Raw genomic sequence first — 23,769 nt, forward strand, 5'->3', positions numbered from 1 at the left:
ACAGCAAGGTCTTTTTCTGCCATGGCCTTACTTGAAACTCACAGACCCGGCTGCACCTTGCTTCCCCTCCCACCCTTTGTTTTACCCATTCAGGGCTGTAAAATCTTTGCAAAAGGATAATCTGATTGTATGGTGGTGCCTAGGATCTCCAGTCCCATTTGCTACAGTATGATATGTCTTAAACTTCTGCAAATAAAGAGACTGCTGGTAATGCTAAGATAAAGAGGAATTTGCTCTTGCAGTTCAAGCAATCCAGCATTAAAATTGTTCATCTGGTGATACAATTCACTTTTATTTCTCACTTCAAAGTTTCTTTTTTCTTCTAGACCCTCCATCACACTTTCACTAACATGTTCAAGCACTCAGACACATCTAACTTGTGGGAGGAAGCTTCTTTATAGAGAAAGCTCTCAGACGCAATGGTGATTGCACAAACCTCATGGACTAAACCAGAACTATTTACTGACATTTAATCATAGGCCTCATCTTTTTCCTTTGCAGGTCCCAGACACCTTCCCCAGACACTCCAAGTCAGAGACGGAGTTTTCCAGAGGGACACAAAGATTGGGTGTCTGGTATCCAGCTCCTAACAAAGTTATTTAAGATTTAGACATATTCTTTCCAAGTGAACAATCATACAGTCTTTTGCCAGCAGACCCAAGGTCACCCTGATTTCACTTCTAGATGACCACAACTGAAGCAACTGAGCTTAGCCTGGCACCAGTTCTTAGTGAATAGGTCACATGGAGATAAAGTCATTAAATAGCTGAGAAGACCTGTCCTAATGCTCACTGTAGACTCAGAGCACAGGCAAAGCCACCACATGCTCCTTGCAAAGGGTCACAATGACAACTTTGAGGAGGAATCTTCGCTGGCTTTCAGTTAGGTCTGTTGGGTTATTTTGGATTTTTTTTAATTTTTTTTTTCCCTTCTCTTCCAAACTCTAGAAACTCCCAAAGAAAAGCACCTGAAAAAAGAGACTTTGCTCAGCACATCTGCTTCGCACTGGAGCTACACAAAAGGCAATATTATTTTCCTAAGCAGCCCCCAAACTGTGAATATAAAAGCATGCAAATTCAACACCCACAAAAAAAGAGGAATAAGATAATAATGCTGGACAATGAGAAAATTACACAAGTTTGCTTTCCATGTCAGTATGCATTTCCCTTTAAGAATTTCCATTTCCCTTTAAGCAATGCTATTATTCACACATAGCATTTCTAATCATTCTTTCAAGTGTTTCTATGTAACTTATCAGGGTTTAATGAATGCCAGAATAAGCACTAGAGGGAAAATACACACAACTGGACAGTAACCCAAAGGTTTTAACAAGACCTCTACATTTTTCTTTTTTAATATAATTTTTATTCAAGCATTTTCTGCTTTGATCAGAAAGATGGCTTTTTTATTGGTATTATTATTGACTTTTTCCCACCCACCCTCTTCCATAATCCACCTTCCCATAACTTGTGAGCCCTCCAGGGGTGCAGTGAAGCATTATTAGTTACAAAGGTCTTCTCTGGAAATATAATCTACAAGTAAAATCGGTCAAAGTAAACAAGTTAGCTTCTATTCTGCCTTCTACTGAACCCATACTCAGTTTGCAGAGAGAACAGTAAAAACTCCCTGCAAACATCCAACATTAATACATTAATATATTAGAGAACAAGACTGACTTGTTTAGTCTGCCATTCATAGAGGTATTATTCACTGTTAATAGGAATTCTCAAGAATGAACTTGTGCCTACAAGCTGTCAATCACACAAATTCTGGGACTCCTTGTTACTGGAGGTTAGAATGGCTGAAGGAGTGGATGAGACAAGATGCATCAACAAATAGCACAGGAATTGGATCTATTTTTAGGTCAAACTGTCCTTGAATTGCTGCTTTGGAAGATGTGGGTAAGAGAAAATAATGCCCTATCCCTGGAAGGCCAGGTTGGAGGGTGCTATGAGCAACCTGGTCTAATGGAAGGTGACCCTGCTGTGGCAGGGAGGTTGGAAATGGGTGAGCTTTAAGGTCCCTTCCAACCCAAACCATTCTGTGATTCTATGATTCTATAATAAATGCTTAATATCACTTCCAAAGCAACCACCACCTTCAACAAGACACTAGAAACATGCTAAAACTTGATCCTGATTTTGAAGCCAGTCCTGGAGTTTTGTAGGACTCCTGTTTGTATGACACTTATAAGCAGCACTGCACTTGCACTTGAGCTCTGGCTGGTTTTGGGTTCTTTTCTGTGGAGTGCTATACAGGTATTCACACAGTCAGAGCATTTCTCCAGAGAGCTTTAGACTTCTCAAGAGCAAGGAATGCTTTATGTGTGGTCACTGTCTTACTCTGAACTTTCTTCTTACTTCAGACACAAATTTGAGTGACTGAAAAAGATATTGACTCCTTGAGGCCAAAAGAGTCAAAAGAGAAAGCAGGTGTCCCTCACTGCACAAAAATGCAAATCAGCCACCTGAAGCAGACTGCACAGGGAGCTGGACACAGTAGTTTCTCTAAAGCTGACTTGGATATCTTACACTGTGGTATTGAACAGTAAGGGAGACATCACATAATCTTCCTGCACTTGAAAAATGTATCTTATTGGTTCTACTTACACCTCTAATGATTTATAATAACTTGTAACATTTAGGTTCAGAAGGCTGGAAAAGTCCTCAACAAGTGACACAGCCTGTTCCTCTGCCCACAGCAAACTATGCTCTACCAGGTTTCATTCCTGACAGGTCCTATTGTTGCTTTATATCTCACTTCTCATCTCCCTTTCCAGAGATGGAAAGAAGGCAGTTGTGCCCATCTCCTAAGGCACAGAAGCATTACAGCCCAGCCCTGCTCCAATGTGAGGTATGTTTTTAACTGTGATCACTCCTCAGAGTGATTTGTCACAAGGTGCACCAAATCAGTATCGGAGGTCCAAGAAGAGCCAAGACCTCTCCCCAGGTATTAAGGAAATTATTTTTACTAAGAATCTTCTCCAACTGAATATTTATCCAAAAGAGCTGTACCCTCTGCTTCTTTCACATTTATTTTGGCACCACCTTGAACCCATTTGGCACCTTTGATCAGCTAGTGCTATAATCTAGGGGAAAAAAAAATAGTGTTCTTGCAATATGGACCTTATAGGGATGAAACTTCATTTTCAGTCCAGTAACTGTTGCATCTTTAGTGAGCATGGGAAAAAACCAATAAGGCAGCAGACTTACTCTAGTTTTGCAATGTGTTTATTAATTTCAGAGAAAACACCGCAGGAACAAAGTTTATTAGTGAGTAGGAGGATGTTTCAGGAACAGAGCCCAACTGAAAATAATCAGCTCCCTTTAATTAATTGCATACAGTTTTATTGCGTAACTGATGGTTTTAAATGTTGGTCAATTAGCTTGTCAAACACCAAAGTTACATTTTCTGTTGGTCTCTCAATTAAGGTCTATGCCAACATTTTAATTCAACTTGCCTTATCAAAACAACCGAAAATAGGGCCTCTTGAAACTGAAATTAGTGGGCAGTTACCCAGAACTGTAAAAAAGAATAGAAAAGACAAAGGAAAAAACCAGAGATTCAGAAACGCCTGACAGGGCCAGCATCTGACTCAGGTCTATGACCCCCATTCTGGGGTAGATTACAGTTGCAAGTTTACCTGGTCTTGACAACCTGTTTTCTAAGACACATTAAGGTACTGCTATCAATTTAATGTGCCTACAACATACGAGAAAAAAAGGGTAAAAAGCCAGCAACATGCCTTTGAAAATAAAAATTGTTCCAGAACAGTTTATGATGCTTCAGTATGACAGTTGCTTCACTAGCTGCGTGTCTCTTTTCCCAGCAACTGGAGAATGCAGGATGATTTTATAATCATATATATTTGTATATTTATATATGAAAATGAATATAAAGTTTCATGGTAAGTTAACAACAATGTCCTTGGCATAATCTTAGACTTAAGTATTCAACATATCTATCCCAGATACAAATTTTTCAGTCTCTTAAATGCAGTGCCGTTGGGTTGACTTTTTCCCAAAGCACTGATCTATTTCTACAAAAATGCATTAGAAAATTAATATGTTCTTTTAGCTAATTATTTTACCAAATAATTATATTAATAGTCATGCTACATATCCTGAGAACCCCAAGGTGCTCATTGTGTCAGCTACATGTGCTTTGAACTTGGTAATGACTTTCATAAATATCAAATATATGCTTTACAAATGAAGATCATGCATGTTTTGGCTCAGTAATTGTTTTTGGGTGTACAAAACTCTTGGTCCAAACATAGTCAACATTTGCAGTTTCATTAGGTAAAATACTCTGTCCTGAGTGCACTATAGATGAGACTGGGATGGATGGTTTCTGCGCTTCCTACTATTTTTGTTGTCCGTATCACCCAGATCACATCTACACTGGTAAACCAAATACTGTTAGTGTGTGATCTCACACCTTGTGTCGCAATCACCCATAGACTTAAACCATTAGTTTAATGGTTAACTTCGTATTTCCCAGAGAAGTTTGGATCGCTGCAACTAACACTTTCCAGCACGGTGCTCAGGCTCTGCTGGATCCAGGCAAGAGGGGCGATACTATGGGGACATGAACAAAGTCATAGGCAAATGCTTTAGTTTAAAAGACTTGTTTAGAGTTGCTCTGTTATTCAGATGGGTTTTAGTAACAACCTGTGATGCAAGACCTTCCTTTCTTCTCCTCTAGTCCTTATTCATCCCACATGTTTCACTTTCTCCAGGAGATAAGATGGAGCTTTTTTATATAAACATGTGGTACTACACAGCCCTGAGCCATCTCTGGAGCACTTATATTTTGGACCAAATGAATCAAAACTGCTTCCTTGTTGGTGTGATCATATATTGCAAGACTGTAAGAAACTAAAAGCACAAATAAGAGAGCAAGGGTAGCTAAGGTCATGCAGGCAGACATCTAAGTGTTTGCCTGCTTAAGTAATACCACATGGACACTGTTAATTACTGCTATGTATTTTTTGCCAGTGTTTCATATGAGCCTCACACTAGTTTGGGATCGCATCATACCACATGCTACATAGACGCTTCTTTAGTCCCAACACTGAACCGTAAGGAGCCGTCAATGAATGGAGGAAAGCAAAAAGAATTAGCCTCATTTCACAGGGTAACCAAGTGACTTCTTCAAAGTTACAGAAGGTTTTAGCAGAGTTCTGCAGTCACACCTGCTGAGTGATTCTGCAGCATCAGCCTGTGTTTCCCTGTCTCTCACAATAAATCACTCCTCACATGCTGATGGGCAAACCTGCTGGCTCCTGTGATGCAAGTCTGCCAGCAGTAAAACCTCTAACACAGCATGTTGTAAACGAGGAGGACACTTAAACTGCCCTAAACAGTTAGATCTGAGATTGCTCTGCCCACAGTTCAAACTAGAAAGACCATGACCAACTTGAAGTGCAAACACATTAGTATGGAAATGTGCCCTTCCTGACCAGTCCTACACTTATGTGTTTCAGTGATACAGCTTCAGGTTCAGAGCTGGCTCATGTCCCGCCAGCCCAAACTGCTGACAAAGTGTGAGTTTGCTTGGAAGAGGTCATGTCAACATGGCCACGTCCCCATGAGTAATTGCCTTTCAGTTGTGCTTTCACATCACTGTCTGCAAGCCACAAGCTGATATTTTCCCTGTTTTTCTCATGGTTCTTTTACAGCACAGAACCAGCATGGTAAAAATAAAGATGCTTTATCTGAAACATCCACGAAGGAAATCCTGTGTCTCTGATGAACCTGACTTCCTCAATTTCCTGTTTGCTGCACAGCTGTCTGCATTGGATGAGTCTCAGGGACATTTTTTGGACATATTTGTGTACCTCAGTTGGAAGCCAGGCTCCTTGAGTTAGAACATAAGGGTCTATAATCTTCAGGAAAAAAAAAAAAAAGAAATCACAGTGAAAACAGAAAGAATGAAAAGAAAACAAACCAATAAAGAGTCTGTCCTGTCATAACATTCGAGGTTCTGGTATTTGCTGGACTTGGAGTAGGTTCAAAATAAATGAGGGAAATGTGTATTTCATTAGATGCTAATATTTGGAAGATAAGAGGGAAAAAATGATGAAATGTTTCCAAGTACAGTTGTGAGGACAGAGCCTGCGTGTGTGTGTATAAACACAGCTTGCAGACACACAAACATACAATCACGATTCTCTCTCATTCAGAATACTACTACTACATAGGAAGAATTACAGTGAAAGGTAAAAAAAGGACTTATATGTCGTGGTTTAAACCCAACCACAAATGTCGTTCACTCACTCCCCCAGCTTCTTGTCCTCCCCCTGCTCCTTGAGGAACAGAGAGGAAAATTGAAAAGAATGCAACTCCCACAGGTTGAGATAAGAACAGTTTAGTAACTAAGGTATAACACAAACCACTATTGCTACCACCAGTAATAATAATGATAAAGGAAATAACAAGAGGAAAGAATACAACACCTCAACACCAGCCGACCAATAACTCGCCCCACTCCCCCCAGCTGAGCACTGACCGATACCTCGTCCAACCCTGCAGTCCCTAGCCCTTCCGGGTAACTCCCAGTTACCTCCCTGGGCATGACGTGCTGTGGTATGGAATACCTCTTTGGCTAGCTTAGGTCAGGTGTCCTGTCTCTGCTTCCTCCCGGCCTCCCCTCGTCCCCAGCAGAGCATGAGACTCACAAAGTCCTTGGGCAGAATAAACATTACTGAGCAACAATTAAAAACAATCGGTGTTATCAGCTCTCTGCCCAGGCTGGAAGTCAGTTACTTGCACCAGTTACTAAGAAGGAGCAAAACGGCTACTGGTAAACACAAGACATCCAGACCATTGCTCATCATGTGCATGATAAGGGCTTTTGCTCTTCTCATTCTCCATATCTTTCCAAAATTGCAATTGAATCCTACGATAAGGGTTTTGGGTGTGTTTGGTTGGTTTTGTTTTTTTTTTGTAAACGAAACTTGATCTTGATTGATTGATCAAGTGATTGATCAAGTGATTGATTGATCAAGTGATCTTGAGACTTGATCTTGTAGGTCATTGAGACATACACAGGCATGTATAAAAAATATCTCAATTCTACACAAAGTAAACCGGACTAGGTGCCTGAATAAAAAAAGCCTGGTTAATCAAAAATCTAACCAGCATGTTTCCAGTTGATGGCATACTTGTTGATGGTTAAACTTTGAGGTCTCTTTTCCATTCACCACAAATGACTGTGTAATTGCTTGGCTCCTAACCGACCTAGTCTGTAAAGTTAGGACATAACACATGTTTGCCTCCTAGGGACACAGCGCCTTGGGCAGCAACAAGGGTCATGAAGTGCCCAGAATCCTTTTGTTAATTAGCAGATGCAATGCAAGGGAACTAAAAGATGTGATTTAGGGCTCCAAATATTCAGCTATTTTGGAGACAGCTGAAAGGAGGAGAGCATTTGATGCCTGTGCTTCAAACAACATTGCAGAACAGGCACTGAAATTTTCACAAGTGATAGCCAAAGCTTAGATCTTTCACAGAACATCAGAAGATAATGAGTCTCTGCAGTTTATTCTAATAGCTAGTTCTGGACACAGTTTTTCATGGGGGCTGTGGATAGAAACATTTCACTGGCCTTAGAGATGTTTCCCAGCTAACCTTCAATATTTTACTACAAGCCCACAGATTCTAGAGGTTAGAGATTTCTTTTCTAGCACACACCAAAATAAAAGCTTAATTTTGTTCTTTGTAGCTGGACCTTGTCTGAGCAAAGTTGCAGACAAAGTCTTACCCCAGACATAAATCGAGCACAGGAAAAGAAATGCACCAAGTATAGCAAATAACATAAAATAATACAGTATTAAATATATATGTGTGTATATATATATATATGTAAAAATAGAAGCAACTGGAAACCAAGGATGATGATGTAACGTTACAATAAGAGCTGTCAGACTGTGGCTTGCATGAAATTCAGTAGTACATGTGGATAAAAGCCACTGATCCATGGTAACCTCTTATTAGGTGGGCAACACCTGCCAAGGAATTGATTAAATGCCATGGTTTAGGTTTCAGGTGGGGCTATAAGGCAGCAAGGAGGCAGAGTGACTGCTGAGTGGGAAGACAGTGGAGATAAGAGGCCTGTCATTAGACCCCCTGATATGTGGAGAATGTGGTAAATTTTAGCAGAAAGGAAGAAGGAAACAAAAGTGTCAGTGTTTTAGTTTGGAGACAGGAGAATCTTGGAGGTTCTGAGAGATAGAGGAGGTTAGTGGTCCTGGCTTGTGAAGGTAGAAATGCCTGTTTGGGCTGAGGATCTTGGACAGGTCAGGCAGAATGAAAAAGTAGAGAAGGAACAGGGGTGAGGTTGTGGGTCTTGGGGACCACTGATGATGTGAAGGCTAACATACCGTCAAGTGATTTTGATCTTCTTGTGCTAGACCTTGGGCTTCATCGGAACTGTCCCCACTTCTACCCCCTCCAGATCTCCCCTCTTTTTGTGCGGTATGTAACACACCACTTGACAGGCAAGTCCATGCAAATGTGCTGGATTCAAGGGGAATCAGTGTGTTGTGTGAAGCAAACATTACCAAATATGCCCTCTCAGCATCAGAAAACTCCAACACAACATCTTACCCAAGTGTCTCCTCTTTTCCTTATACTGAAGATTGTTAATCAATCAATCCCTCACTTTTTTGAAACACTGTCTGCCTAGTATCAACATCTCATGTATGAACAGAAAATGTTATAATCCCACTTTTATAACACCAGATAGAATGGGAGACTACTAGATTTATGTCAGTATAATTTGTCCTAAATATTTCTGAATTATTCACAGTGGTTGAAGCTAACTGAAAATTTATTCTGGAAGTTGGGGTTCTGTGATGTTATTGAAAGAAAATTGTGCTTTGCTTAAAATCAGGCTTTATCCACCCACCCTTTCCATCCCCCCAGAAAAGGAGGAAAACGAATATTGTTTTGGATTAAATATTTTAAGCCTTTAACACTTCTTTCTTTTTCATTTTTTTTTTCCCATGGAAAAAAGTATTCCCAGGAAACTCTATTAGGAAAACAGTTTCTGTCTGCTTTTATTCACCAGTATTTTCCAGAAGAAAAGAAGCATTTATCATTCACATGGTTTGCTAGTTTTCTTCCTCAAGTTAGAGCTCTGATTAAGGAAAAACAAAATAATCAAACAAACCCTTGGGTTTTTTGTTTTTGATCTGGTATCATCAGAGAAAATCTGAACATCTTAAATGTTCTAGTGCTATATTTTCATGGTTTTGTAGTTACTCAGTAATGTAGAATCATAGAATCTTAAGATCATCAAGTTCAACTGTAAACCTAAGACTGCTAAGTGCCACTAAACCATGTCCCTAAGTGGCTCATCTACATGTCTTAATGCTACAGCAGAGAAGAACCAGGACTTGGACAAATCAGTTTCAGCAAAGTGGAACCAGGGCTATCCTACAGAACTGTGGCTGGATTTCCTGGTGCATACCAATGCGCAAAAGTTTTTCCTTTAGTTGGGACAAAAAAGTGGAGTTTCTCTCCAGGGAGCATTTCTTGGTATCCAAGAAATGGTCACCAAGGGGTATCTCCCTTTGGAGGGGTAGTGTTTTCTTCCCAAACCACATTATTTTTTTAACCTGCAGGAGTCTATTATCTTTAAGGACTTATCTGTCTACTAGTTTTGATTGAAAGTGAAATGGGTTAAAAGTTACTGGCACACACGTACATACGCACATACACTGCGTGATTACATGAATCTCATACTTAGAGAAAGCTAACTTTTCTTTAGAAAGAGAGAAAAACATGATGTATTAACATCAATACATTGACTGTGTTTGCCAAGTTAGCTGATACCCTCTTCTCAAAAACTCAGGAATGTGATCCACTGGTGCCAATCCAGTAGGTAGCTGTGGTGCTCATTCAGAATCTTGGCCCCAGGCTGTCCAACACAAAATGGATAAGAAAGATGCTTTGCTATCCACAGGCCTTGATCAATCCCACAAAGAGAGGAAAAGAGAGAGATATCCCTTGGTGTTTGCGCCTGCTTCTCTTTCAAATGGAATTAATGGTGGTTTAATGGGGTATGAAAGGATGTTTTACTGGAAACAATGAGGAACAATTGTCTAGCTCACGTTTCATTTCACAGGTCATTATTGCATTAAGAAGTAAATCGACCAAGTCCGGTAAATAACAGTCTGTGTTTTGCCCAGAGCTTCAAACCAACAATCTTAGCAGTCACCAACTAATATCTTTGTCATTTTTAACCCCTGAAGGGATCTGCTGGGGGCTAAACAATTATAGTCTTCACCCACCCCTAGCAGGTAAGCATTATTCATTTTATTTCTCATCCCTTCTTCCTGCAAACCCCACGAGGCTGGGTTTTTGCATTGTTGTTTTGTTTATTAGCCAACCTAGCCAACTGTGTGTCTGGTGGCCTTGAAAAACAACACATATTTTAGTGACTGCTGCAGGCATCTTTAAACAGGCTGCTTCCTCTGCAAAATTAATTGTTGCAAAATGCAGTGCTTCTCATGTAAAGCTCTGCAAACTAACACTCAGCAGTTTGGTTGGATTATAGATATGCCTCTAAGATCTAAGGAAAATAATATAGTTATACTTGCAGGATGCAATTCACATTTCTTTTTTTAATTGCATAAACACAGCCGTCTTGCCTCCTTAAAGGTACTAACCATCAAGCTTAGAGAGGCTGTATGTCATATGCTGCTCTCCTCAGCTGTCCCTGACTCTTTTTGAAGCAGCTGCAAACTTAACTTTCCTGTTTCTCCTGAAGCCTTCTGGGTTGACTATTAATATCAGCAGTTTCTTTTAGAAGGTACCAGAAAGGTTTCTGGATGGTATCTAGTAATAACAAAAACTAACTACTGACTCAGATTTGTGGGTATCACTGAAGCAGGAATGATAAATAAGACTGATACAGTCATCAGGAGAAAAAAACATGATGTCTGAGCTACTGAGCTGTAATGAGACATTCCAGGCAAGGAACCTGTCTCAGTTTTTGTTCCTTGGTGCTGTAAACTCCACTCGGACCCTGTACACTGTTTTCTGTGGGATTAGCCTCTACATACTACACAACTTTTCAAGGGCATTAGCATTCCAGAAGAACAGGCGCTCTGGCTGAGAGTGATCAAGTGCATGGGTTAGGAAAGAATATCTCTGCACTAATTACTTCCCCAGTAGTCACTCTTTGTCTTCATCAGCAGTATTTAGAAAGTCCTAATTACCAGACCTTCCTACCACATCAGCCAAAACTTTGAATCCACAAATCACTGTCAGACCTCAAAGATTCCTTCAGATTACTGAGCATCCTTACAAAATTTTGAAAATGGGTCCAGAAAATACCTTCTGAAGTGATTTGATCCATTCCTTCCCTCGCCTTGGGAAAAGATCAGCTCCTTCCGGATCAGCTAAAGTTGTTTGCATAACTTTTACTGATAGTGACACTACAACCCACTCAGGCAAGTTATTACAGTGTTTTGTTGTCTTTATTGTAACCTTTCCTCCCTTAATTTAAAATTATCTTGATGAAATATCAGTCTATTATTTTTGATTCTATAGACTTTTCCATATTTTGAAGGTAGTTCTTAATTCTCTCATCCATTTCTTCTCCTCAAAACCGAGCCGCCCAAGTTTCAGCCATTTTTCACGGCTCCAGTTTCCCAGATACCTAATTCTTTTCACCTTTAACTGTCAGACTACTAAATCAATCCATGAGTCATGTGTGCATTGGTTATTCAGACTCTATGTACCACCAATGGTTTATAAATCACATCTTCAGAACCACCACCCTGAAATACTAATCTTATCATGTCAGTGATAGAAAAGCTGATGTTCAAGTCACAGACAATATTTATATACAGAAAGGTAGAGAGGTGGATATCGAATCCATAGCTAAACTCCTAAACGAAGATGACATAGTGTTTGGGGGCTTCTGAGCTATTTTTTAACTCACAGGGAAACAAACGGACTCTCTGAGACTTCACAAACTCTAAAAATGGTGCAATTTTCCAAAATAGCTTTTTAAATATAACAGTTTGACTTTGAAAATGACAGGCATCAAAAAAAATCATTCCAACTTTGCTCTTGGCTTTGGCCTCAACTTCATTAAGGTCTGCTGAAACCTTTATCAGGGGTGTGTTTTCAGGAAAATTAAGTAAATGTTACAGCATTTTCTGATCATATTAGGTTTGAGTTTTATAAAACAATAACTTGGTAACAGCTCTTTTAATGTTCTCCATTGCTACCTTCAACCCATTTTACATGGAACATTTATTCCAGAAAAAGCAAATTTCTACCTGCAAACAAACACAACAACAAACTTCAAAGGGAAACAATAAATGTTTCATGCCAATATTGCATCTGTTTTATTCCTTGCAAATCTACCAAACCTGCATTCTCTTCTCAACCATCTTTAATTACTAAACAGTTATACATAGCAGGTGTGGTTGATCATAGTCCTTGAAATACTAAATATATGTGGTGCAACATTTTTAAACAGCTTACTGCTAAATTATGCTGGCAGCTTGTGTGTCAACATTATACACTTCTGCAACTATTAATTGCTAAGTTTATTCAATAATAAAAATTACCAGAAGAAAGCAGACTGTACAAAAATCCGTGATCCACATCCCTGGGAATTTAAAACTATTTAGACTTAGATTTGACAGATTATTGTTCTGGCCAAATTTGAAGCCATTCTTAAAGGGAAAGAAGAAGAATGTGAATGACTCCTGGATTTGCACACTGGGGGCTGGATCTCTGCCTTCATGAATATAAACACGCGAAGGTACCTATCACAGAATCACAGAATCACAGAATCCCAAGGGTTGGAAGGGACCTAAAAAGATCATCTAGTCCAACCCCCCTGCAAGAGCAGGGTAACCTACAGTACATCACACAGGAACTTGTCCAGGCGGGCCTTGAATATCTCCAGTGTAGGAGACTCCACAACCCCCCTGGGCAACCTGTTCCAGTGCTCTGTCACTCTTACAGTAAAGAAGTTCTTCCTGATGTTAACGTGGAACTTCCTATGCTCCAGTTTACACCCATTGCCCCTTGTCCTATCACTGGATATCACTGAAAAAAGCCTAGCTCCATCATCCTGACACCTACCCTTCACATATTTGTAAACATTGATGAGGTCACCCCTCAGTCTCCTCTTCTCCAAGCTAAAGAGACCCAGCTCCCTCAGCCTCTCCTCATAAGGGAGATGTTCCACTCCCTTAATCATCTTTGTGGCTCTGCGCTGGACTCCTTCAAGCAATTCCCTGTCCTTCTTGAATTGAGGGGCCCAGAACTGGACACAATATTCCAGATGCGGCCTCACCAAGGCTGAGTAGAGGGGGAGGAGAACCTCTCTTGACCTACTAACCACTCCCTTTCTAATGCACCCTAAGATGCCATTTGCCTTCTTGGCCACAAGAGCACATTGCTGGCTCATGGTCATCCTCCTATCCACCCTATCCTGGAGAATCTAACATTGTCTGGGATGGCAGCCTGCTTTCATGCTCTCATACCTTGCTATATGTAATTCTCATAGTCTAATGCTTAGCTACAAATATCAGCTGAGATTAAAGCCTTTATAGCAAGTTGCAACATTTTGGGTTTGCTTGGAAAGTGAGTCATGTTCTCCCCTCTAACAAGGGGAAAAACAGTTCTGCAAGTATAGATACTGGCAGACAGATTTTTCTGATGGCCATTTCCTTTCTTCATTCCCCTCCCCAAGTTCCCATTTCTCTGTCTATAGCCTCATTGTAGCATCTCTCTTACAAGGCAGGATAAAAGAAGAAAAACGTTCTTAAGTTACTGGTCCTCTGCTACATGTCCTCCAAGGGAAGACAAATTTCAATGTCTCTGGGAGCTGGCTGTTGTCAGATTACAGACATGAGGTAGTATGATAACAGAGTCCTATAAATATTGCAGATAGCCAACAAATGGTTGAAATTTTAACTACAGCATGATGGCCCAGAAAGCCAGCCGTATCCTGGGCTGCACCAAAAGGAGCGTGACCAGCAGGTCGAAAGAGGTGATCCTGCCCCTCGTGAGACCTCACCTGGAGTATTGTGTGCAGTTATGGTGTCCTCAACATAAAAAGGACATGGAACTGCTGGAACAAGTCCAGAGGAGGGCCACGAGGATGATCAGGGGACTGGAGCACCTCCTGTATGAAGACAGGCTGAGAAAGTTGGGGCTGTTCAGCCTGGAGAAGAGAAGGCTGCGTGGAGACCTCATAGCAGCCTTCCAGTACCTGAAGGAGGCCTATAGGGATGCTGGGGAGGGACTCTTCATCAGGGACTGTAGTGACAGGACAAGGGGTAACAGGTTAAAACTTAAACAGGGGAAGTTTAAATTGGATATAAGGAGGAAATTCTTTCCTGTTAAGGTGGTGAGACACTGGAATGGGTTGCCCAGAGAAGTTGTGAATGCTCCATCCCTGGCAGTGTTCAAGGCTAGGTTGGATGAAGCCTTGCATGGGATGGTTTAGTGTGAGGTGTCCCTGCCCATGGCAGGGGGTTGGAACTAGATGTTCTTAAGGTCCTTTCCAACCCTAACTATTCTATGATTCTATGGTTGTATCAGCTTTCCTTTGTGGAGTAGGGGTTTTAAACTGGACACACATCAACTGAGCACACAATCTTCTGACTTACCCTTCATTCCTCAGGTAGAAAAGCTCATGTTTATAGCTAATTCTGCTGTGCAGCTTGTGATGCTGGTTTTTCCTGTATCATGGTACCATTTAATGCTTCAGGCCTGGCCCCAAGCTCTTTTGTAGGAGGTTTGGTGTAGAGATGAGTTTTGGGAGAAAAACATTTTGCCATCCAAAAATGGCAGCTCAAAGAGATTAAAATAATTACAAAATCATGTTAAACTCATTAAATTGTTTTGGATAATTTGAAAAATGATACTGTGAAAGCGCCTCGTAAGTTATTTAGGGGGTTTGTTGGAAAACACTTCACTCTAAAATTTTGCAGTATTAGATTTAAAAGGAAAAAAAAAAGAAAAACCACTCTTGGATTAAAAAAATAATTATTCTTTGTTTGACTCCAATCAACTGTTGTTGCTTCTCCTTTTAATTTTACTAGAAATAATGACAACAAAATTCTTGGATCGGTTCCCTCCTGTTTTGTTTTGTTTTCTGAATTCTGTGATTTATCCAGAAAACTAAAACTACAAGTTTTGCATTAACAACTCTGGTTCTACAGAAAGCCACAGTGAAAAGACCAGGGCTATGATCCAAAGAGCTAACACAGCAGGTGAAAGATCAGGTACACAGAAAGACAAAGGAAAACAAAAGTGGGTACATGATTAAATATACATTGCATGGCTCACTACTGTCCATCTACAGTGGGCAGAACTCAGGAAGCCAGATGGTCTTTCCTTGCTTTCTTCATACACGCACACATTTATCTACACAAGTAAGTTATTATATATATTCTATATTGTTTGCATCTTCAATAAAAGACATCAGGAGAATTAATATCATAGTGACTGAACCCTTGTGCTCCAGTTACGGCTGTCACAGCCTCTTCCTTTTGGCATTTTTCTGAGGAAACACCTTCCTGGCTTTTGTGTCCCTGAAGTATATTAAGTGTTTCTGTTTGCTCCCTCTTGAAGTAGCTAAGATATCTAGAAATGGCTGAGAGCCAATAATTTCAAGCTGATTGTCCCAACTGAAAGCTTAAAGGGAATGCATACATGCATCTGGATAAAAGTGCAATCAAGAGAATGTGGAAAGCCAGAGCTTTTGACTTGAAGAAACTTGTGCCCCTGAACTGGGGAAATGGCAAGGATATTGTGTAGCTATCTGAAAAGACTGTCAAAGCACTAAACAGTGCATTGCAGTGCTCTGACAAAGCTGCTGGAAGCGGTTAGAATTACTCAGGTTTAATAAGGTATCAGGTGGATATGTGGATGTGAGGCTCAGTGGGTGGGTCTTGACCACCCAGATAATTCAAGTCCTGAATGTTCATCTGGATTCAGGAAAAGCAGAACTTCAAGGGTCAAATTCTGCTCAACAGCATCATAACACCACCATCTTCATTAGCCTTGGAACGCTGTTGCACCAGGTGGGAATCTGGCCTCACAGGAAACCTGTGGGAGCAGGTAAGTAGAGCATTTTCTCCTATTCATATAGCATGGGAGCCTGTGTTGCGTTGTGCAAAATAGTGCTACAACCTTCATGAAGGAGAAGGAAGGGGTAGAGAATAGAAGACGACAACCATGAATTCACCTTAACGTCAAGCTGTGCCCTTCCAAATGTCAGCCTTGAGAGGAATGGAACCGCAGGTCAAAATGCGAAATACAGAGGAATTTAACATATCCTTGTGAAGGGAGGGGGAAAATATCCCCATACATATTTGGGCAGCAAGAAGAAAACACAGCAATTTTGTTATAGCCTTAGAGGCAGGCAGCATTTACCATATGCTGTTGCCTCCATTACACGAGGAGATAAACTCTGAGGAGTGCAGGTTGCGCTATCAGTGAACTTTAGATGGTGGGGATTCCTGGTGTGCCTATGACTGTGTACCAGGGTGTACTAAAAGAGGTGCGGATCTAAATAAAACCCAGCTTCTATATGCAAAAATAAGCATGAATTAATATGCAGGTGCTAAGTGGCAATATTGATGGGGTATATGCACTTGCATGAGGTTCATAACCAGGGGAGAAAAGGTAGAGTAAAACCAAGAGCGTTTGTATCTAGACAATACATTAATCAGCCCTGTAAGCAGCCAGTTAGAGTGGGATCCTGAGAGGAAAACCCTTACACATTAGACATTTTGCTTAAAGATTAAAGAAGTTCTCGTGTTTAATCAGTTTTAGAGCGGGATGGAAAACAGGATTAATTACAGTCCCTTCCATCAGTCTCCCATACCGCTGGAGTCACAAACAATGCACCTTTTCAGCAAAATGGCCACTATCAGCAGCAGGCACAAGAAAAACTAATTGTAATTAAAGAGTTTATTTGGAATCAGAGAGCAGAGTTTTAATCAGGATGAGAATGGAGCCTTGCTGTGTGAACCTTCAGAAAGTGGTTGCTGAGCAGAATAGGCCTTTTTAAAACAGAGAGAGGGGTCTTTAAACTTCTGGAGTGGGTTTTCAGCTTGATTATCTCCTCAGTGGGATATGGATGAAAATCCTTGCTGGGCCAATTATTGTTATTATTTTGCATTTATGTAGCATTTATGTGGCATGTCTTAATGCTCTCAGAGGACTTTGCAAAGGGCAGGTAAGTTCTGTTCTGGTCTTAAAATGAATTAATTAAACTGTAAAGAGGCAAAGGAGGTTGGGGTGATGCCAGGTGACATGATTCTGCAACAAGGCAGAAAGGCATTACTGGATACAGAACTGTGCAATGAGGTCTCCCAGACTTCTACACTGTAATTCTCTACACCCATCCTGGAAAGGCGTCACACAATCTGGGACCACCATCTTCTCGACCTCAGTTGTAAGTCTCCGTGAAAGCCTGGGGTAAAATCACATCTCATGGGTCAAATGTATGCATGACTTTGCAAGCACTCAAGAGAACACAGGCACTTACCCGCTTGCAAGTAGAACTGTGTCCATTCAAATTCTGAGTTTGGGAAAACAGAAACAGGTGGTTCTAGGTTCAGGACACTTCCATCTAAATCCTTGAAAAGGGCTTTCCTTGAGCCTCTGCATCTTTTTTCAGGGAACATGGTATCTTCAGAGGTCTGTACACTGACAAGTAGGAAAAGTAATGTTATGAAGAGAGTAAAGGAAAAATATTGTGCTGCTGTTTGCAATCTACTTATGCTGGCAGCAAACACTTCTGAAATATATTGATATTTACAAGGTGAATTCACCTGCCCAAGAAAAGAAAAAAATGAAAAATAAGTGAAAATGAGTGAAACTTAAGCATATCAGTTGAGATCTAGCATGGTCTGAAAAGAAATTCTGTAGCAATATTTATATTTTGGCATTTTTGTATCCAAACTGACAAAACCCTCCTCCAAACAAATTAACATCATCTCTCTCCAAATGTTGGCTGGGTTTGGAAGAAAAAATCATCTCTTCCCAGTATAACATCTACCCACAAATCTCCTCCTTCCTGGGGTTTGTCTTGGCCCACATGGACTGTCATGGTCCTTAGAGCCAGCTATACGGTAGCAGTTCAAGTACCTCTAGATCCTTCTTGGCTTTCTTGATTCAAGGAACTGCAGTTATGCATCCATCAATATCCATATGCCATTAATTTTTTACCTGTAGCAGATGAAACCTGTAGTTGCTGACTGAAGCAGAAATGTTTATTGGCTGCTATCTCCCCAGGTGACCAGAAATATCTCTGCTGCAGTATGTAGTGCTGATATGGCACAGGCATTGCTCTTCACATCCACAAGGTGATGGATAGTTTACTTTGACAGAATGGTTTGTACATAGTATTTTGTTAAAAAGCATCGGCTACTCAGCAGTACCTGTTTGCCTTGTTCTTGCCCCTGCGCTCTAGAACTGGGGAGCCCTCGAAAGGGCTAGAAAATTGCGCCTTCCCATGAGCAACTAATCTTATGCAGGAGAAAGCATGAAGCAAGGTGAAATGGCAGACAGTATAAGAGAAGGAGCTGGCAGGAAAGACACAAATTAAGGCTTGGAGACTCCTGGAACAAGCAGGAAGATTTACAGTCAGGCCACAGAGGGTCCATCTATCCAAATTAAACAGTTTCAGAGCCCATCCTTTTCCTACATCAACTTGTACAGTCTGTCCATGTCTATAGAGCTAAATTCCCTTAGCATTCAAAACAGGATGGTCACATCTGTGACCATCAGTTTGGAAAAGTTCTTGAGCTGAATTCCCAAACTATGGCATTAACTGGGTCCATGCTAGCTGGCTCATGACAAAGCCAAGCCAAAGACCATGCTAAGAGTTAAACAGGTTTGTTGGAGGGGAGTTCACCTCACCTGAGATGTATATATGACAGTTGAAATGAATCATTTCCTAGTCAAGGGTCTCTATCAACTACAGAATAAGTTTAGTGTCTTTAGATTACTTGACTAATTTTTGGATCACTAAAGTTTATTGATCTGAATTACTTATTGGAGATCTCAAGTACTTTTAATTGTATTTTGACTAAAAGTTTAACACAGCTTAGAAGAATTCGCCAGCTGATCATATCACTTTTATGACAAAATACAATGAGATAAGATGGCTCACAACCCAGTAAAGTCCATGGACAAGTTTAAATCTTGAAGAAAACTTAGAATTTCTTGGGCTTCAGTTGCAAAACCGCAATTATTGGTATTTTGAATACAACAAACAGATATAGGCAGAGATTTACAGCTACTGCAGAGAAACAAATGGGCTAATGCCCCAAATCAACACAATTCAAAAGGGGTAGAGAACAAAGATAGATCCTCTAATCCTGACAGCCAATTCTTGAACATCTCTCAGAAGATCCAGCATTTCAGAAGTTTAGGTCTATCAATGGGACAAGCAAGGTATTTCATGGTCTTGCTATATTCCCTGATGTTTCTATTTCATCTCTTGCTCTAAGGCAATCCTCATCCTCTCTTTGACAGGACATATCCATCAAGGTATCCCTTCAGGATGCTGAAGCAGAACAATGCAGCCCCAGTCTGGATCAAGCTCAGCAGTTACAAAGGTGGACTAAATAAATGCATGCAGAGGAGCACCAAGAGATGTAACCACCCTCAGAGGTGTACCAGACTACTGAGAAAGCATTCAGTAATTCATGTGCATTCATCATGTTTGAAAATCACCAGCTCTTGCAACTGACTGCGTATTCAGCAGCTCACTAATAGCATAATATCGTGGGATGGATACAAGAGTGAAACATAATGGGAGCTGACAAGCTGGACAGGTCTCAGAAATCTACACACAAACTAATGCCCAGAGCAAAAAGCAAAAATATAGAATAAAATAAAAATTCTGGCAGAAGGCTGGAGGGGCTCTAAACATTGCAGTGTGGGACACCTCCAATTATTTTTGACTGGCAAGTGGAGTCCTTGCTGGATTTTTTTCTACTTCAAGGCTTTCCTGACATAGCCTCTGTACTGAGTTCACTGGTTGTAATAAATAAATAGTCATGTGGTTTCCATTGGATGTGGTATATTTAAACTGCTGCAACCAGCAGTGACTTAAGGTAACAGATGAAGCTCTCCCCTCCCTCCTCCATGTTCCCCCTCACACAGATGATATTCTCTCTGGGCATGAGCAGTTCTGGCAATCATTTGACATCTCACAGCCTGCCTGGTACTGATCAACATTTCTGATGTGATCTTGCAGGCAAAAATCAAGCTCCAATTCCCCAACCAAAAGGACATTCCCTGTCTCAGGGTTTTTTGCTGGAGGTCCTGACATTTTCTGAAGCCTAAAGCTGGGAAGTCAGAGATGCTCAGGATGCTGGTTTAAGAAATGGGATGTGTGAGGGTTTTTTTGCTATACGAATGTCAGTAAAAGAGGAAATCCAAGAGGATTAGTTTGGAGATGCACCTTGATGGAATCTGAACCTCAAATTTAAAAACAAAAAAATGCTCTAAAATAAGTGGGGAGTTTTTTGTTTGTTTGTTGCCTGGATTCAAGTTTTTCTGTACATGTTTGTTTGATGTCTGAGCTTGTTCATTTTTGCCAGACAGGAGCAGAGACAAAGAATAGGACTGCTCTGCTGATAGACATCCAGTCTAAACTAATTGCTTAAACTCTTTCTAAAACAATACAAAAACAGATGTTAGGATAGTCCCCAAACCGTAGGCAATTTTTTGCATAAACCATTGAAAAAATAATTCAGAATTAAGCATATTACCTTGTTGGATGAAAGTAGAACTTGTCCTTCTCATTGACATGTAACATCTTTGATGTCTCTGCAGTGATAAGCGGCATGATGCCTAAATGGTCAGCACTTGACATGATGCAGACATCCCTGTCTTCACTGTAGCAGCTCTTTGTAAAACCAGTAAAAGTGACTTCTGCAGGGATTAAGAGAAGATCAAGTATGGAAAATGATTACAGGAGTGCCAGAATTAGAGATAGAAAGGCTTTGTTCTATTACATTTTCCATGTTAAGTTGCTCCTATGTGTATGTCTTTGCACAAATAATTTTAAATCAGACTAATTATATTCATCATAGATCTTCGGTTAGCTTTACAATATTACATAGCTAAGTTATATCTTAAATTGACATAAACCAAGTCATGCTAATAGTAATTTAAATCAAAGGAAATAGTAACTGAGAAAGTAACAAAAGCAAGGGCTGAATTAGTAAGAACCAGCTTAATGACAACCTGCTTTGGATGGTTTATCCACTTGACAGATCTTAATATAACATGAACTGGTGACGTGCTTGGATCTGTCACTGAACTCTTCTGAAGCTACAAAATCCATGTTTTGCCACAAATTTTCTGTGAGACCCTGAGCAAGTCTATTTGTCTTTCCTGTCTCTCTTATTCTTCAGTAAAAAGAGGATAATGTGTTTTCTTACAAACATATGTAACAGTGAGGGATAAATAAACCTGTAAGTTATTTAGATCCCACCACAGCAACTAGCTATCTAAGTTCTACTAAGTGCAAAAATTATTCTGGGGACTGTAAAATTCATTTGAACTAAACATGCGGAATACACACATAACTAACTTTTATCCCTCTTGTGCAATCCCTTATAACAATAAAAGCCATAACTGTTTCTGTGCAGCTGTAGTCATTATGTTCTGCGCAAATTCTATACAAAGTGTGCTATTCACATCTCAAGCTCAGTATCTTCATTTAGCTAGAGGTAACTGTAGATCAGAGAGATGAATCAAGTGGAAAAATAGCACAGAAGGCAGGCATGTTTGAGGTAGAATATTACACATTATTTTATACATTAATTGAAATACATTAGCAAATGACATAATTATACTGCAGTAGATTCAGGAAGTCAAAAAAAACAAATACATTTTTTTGTTGTTGAACTGTATAAAAGTGAAAAAAAAATCTGTTATAAATGTCACTGAATCTTGGATTTCCCCACTTTCCCATTTTTGGGTGTGGAAGCTGCAACTTCAACTGGAAAAATGTAATTAGTCAGGAAAAACAGTGACAGAATAATCTGGCCAGTGGACACAGAAAACCAACCTTCCAGCTTCATGAGTCCCAGGACTTTCGTACAATTCCTAGTTTTGTGCCATGGGTTATCTGGCCTTTGGCTAGGAACAGTGGTGAATGTAGGCCATAAAATCCCAACACGGCCTCTTAGAGGGTAGGATGGTGGTCGATCCTTGGCTGTCTGATTGGCTGAATGAGGTTTGATCCTGTCTCTGATGCAGTCAAAAGCTGAGCTTGTTGCGACAATGACGGAGTTTCTAAGTTCTATGAATCTTCTCCCTGTCTGGCATTGCTTGGCGTACAGACAATATACTACTGGCATGAGTCCCACAGTGTTGTCCACCAGCACTATATTGTCAATGATGACGCTGCTTCCAAGATGGAACATGATACCATAGTCATAATTCTTATAGGATAGAAAGCCTGTGATTCTAGTGCAGGTCTGAAATCCATCTCCTTGGTACAGATGAATGCCATGGAGATTTGAATGAGCCACATTTTCACTGCAATACCCTCCATCTAACAAACACTCTTGCCCCCTGATATGGAAGCCAATTCTCTCAGATCCTGCCACAACATTGCCACAGAGGGAGACACTAATGGCAAGGTTTGTCTTGATGCCAGCAACCCAGTTTAATGAGTCTTCTGGCTGCCTGCTCAGAATGACAAGGTTCCTGATAAGAGAATGATTTTGCCCTTCCAAATCGATGCCAGGTCCAACTGTGTTAAACACCATATTATCACGTAACAAGATCCAGTTGCTCACAACTGCTTTAATGCCAGCTCCGCAGCTACCACTAATGCTGGATGACACCACTGAGGACTCTTGGGATATATTCCTGAATTCAATAGCAGAAAGCCGAGGAGGCCCAAAGTTCAAAAATTCAATATTTAAGAGTTGAAGGATACCTGTAATGAGATAACTATAGTGAAATAAAAGCTTACAAAATCACATAAGAACCAGTAAGAATGATACCCATTTAAACAGCTTTCAGGCAATGTTTTTCAGGGTATTCCTAGCAATCAGTGGGTTTTTTTTACAAATATGTATAAAACTATAGTAAAAAACAACTACTCACAGAACCTAATATATGTATTTCATTACTTATGCTTAAAACTGCATAGCAGATGAAAATGGATACACCTGTTTCTATATCATACTTTCTTGGGCAGAACTGATCTGGTCAATGAGGGCAGATGAATCTCAACTACCTTTAAACTCTGTCCCATTGGAGTCTGTAAAACGTCCCACCAGCATCCTCCCAGTGCAAGCCACATCAGACTTGATCTGTACATTCCGTGTTAGGAGTCCAACCTCTGCAGCCAAAGGGATGCGTCTACTGTCTTCTGTGTCATGGGAATGCCCTGGGGAGTTTCAATAAAGGAAATGTGGTAAGTGTCTATCATATCTATAAACCAGTGCTTTGATGGACATAAAGCCTGACAGCTTATGCACAGCTTCTGTGCAGAATCTGCACTGACATTCAGGTGTGTTTTTCCTCCAGCAGAATTTACATGCATCAACACAAAACCAGAAAGGCCACCTGCCCATCAAATATTCACTATGCACTTATGTTTTACCAACATATTCAATTTTTAGAAAAAGAAGGTGCTAAAGCTTTTCCCTGCGGTATGCCAAATCAATGAACAGCTTTACACTTTACTTTTTTCTAAGCTATATGTGCTGGAGTTATTCTTCAGTACACTGTA

The 23,769-nt window shown here is 40.3% G+C and overlaps 1 protein-coding gene across 5 annotated transcripts in view; it reads right to left on the minus strand.

Moving 5' to 3' along the window:
- Positions 1-23,769, minus strand: part of PKHD1 (PKHD1 ciliary IPT domain containing fibrocystin/polyductin) — a 272,144-nt gene that overhangs the window by 70,076 nt on the left and 178,299 nt on the right. For 3 of the 5 annotated variants that reach the window (XR_010613271.1, XM_065681837.1, XM_065681838.1), the window contains exons 56-59: positions 23,272-23,424; positions 22,090-22,968; positions 20,783-20,945; positions 17,545-17,705 (exon numbers count right to left, since the gene is read on the minus strand). Coding sequence is in view for 4 of the 5 variants with exons in the window: in XM_065681837.1 (XP_065537909.1) it covers positions 17,545-17,705; positions 20,783-20,945; positions 22,090-22,968; positions 23,272-23,424 (1,356 nt within the window). In the remaining variant the exon portion in view is untranslated. Of the gene's footprint in view, positions 1-16,050; positions 16,098-16,981; positions 17,470-17,544; positions 17,706-20,782; positions 20,946-22,089; positions 22,969-23,271; positions 23,425-23,769 lie in introns of those variants that run through there. The other 2 variants (XM_065681840.1, XM_065681839.1) reach the window with 2 other exon arrangements.

The sequence above is a fragment of the Lathamus discolor genome, chromosome 5 (assembly GCF_037157495.1).
Source record: "Lathamus discolor isolate bLatDis1 chromosome 5, bLatDis1.hap1, whole genome shotgun sequence".
Taxonomy (NCBI): Eukaryota; Metazoa; Chordata; class Aves; order Psittaciformes; family Psittacidae; genus Lathamus; species Lathamus discolor.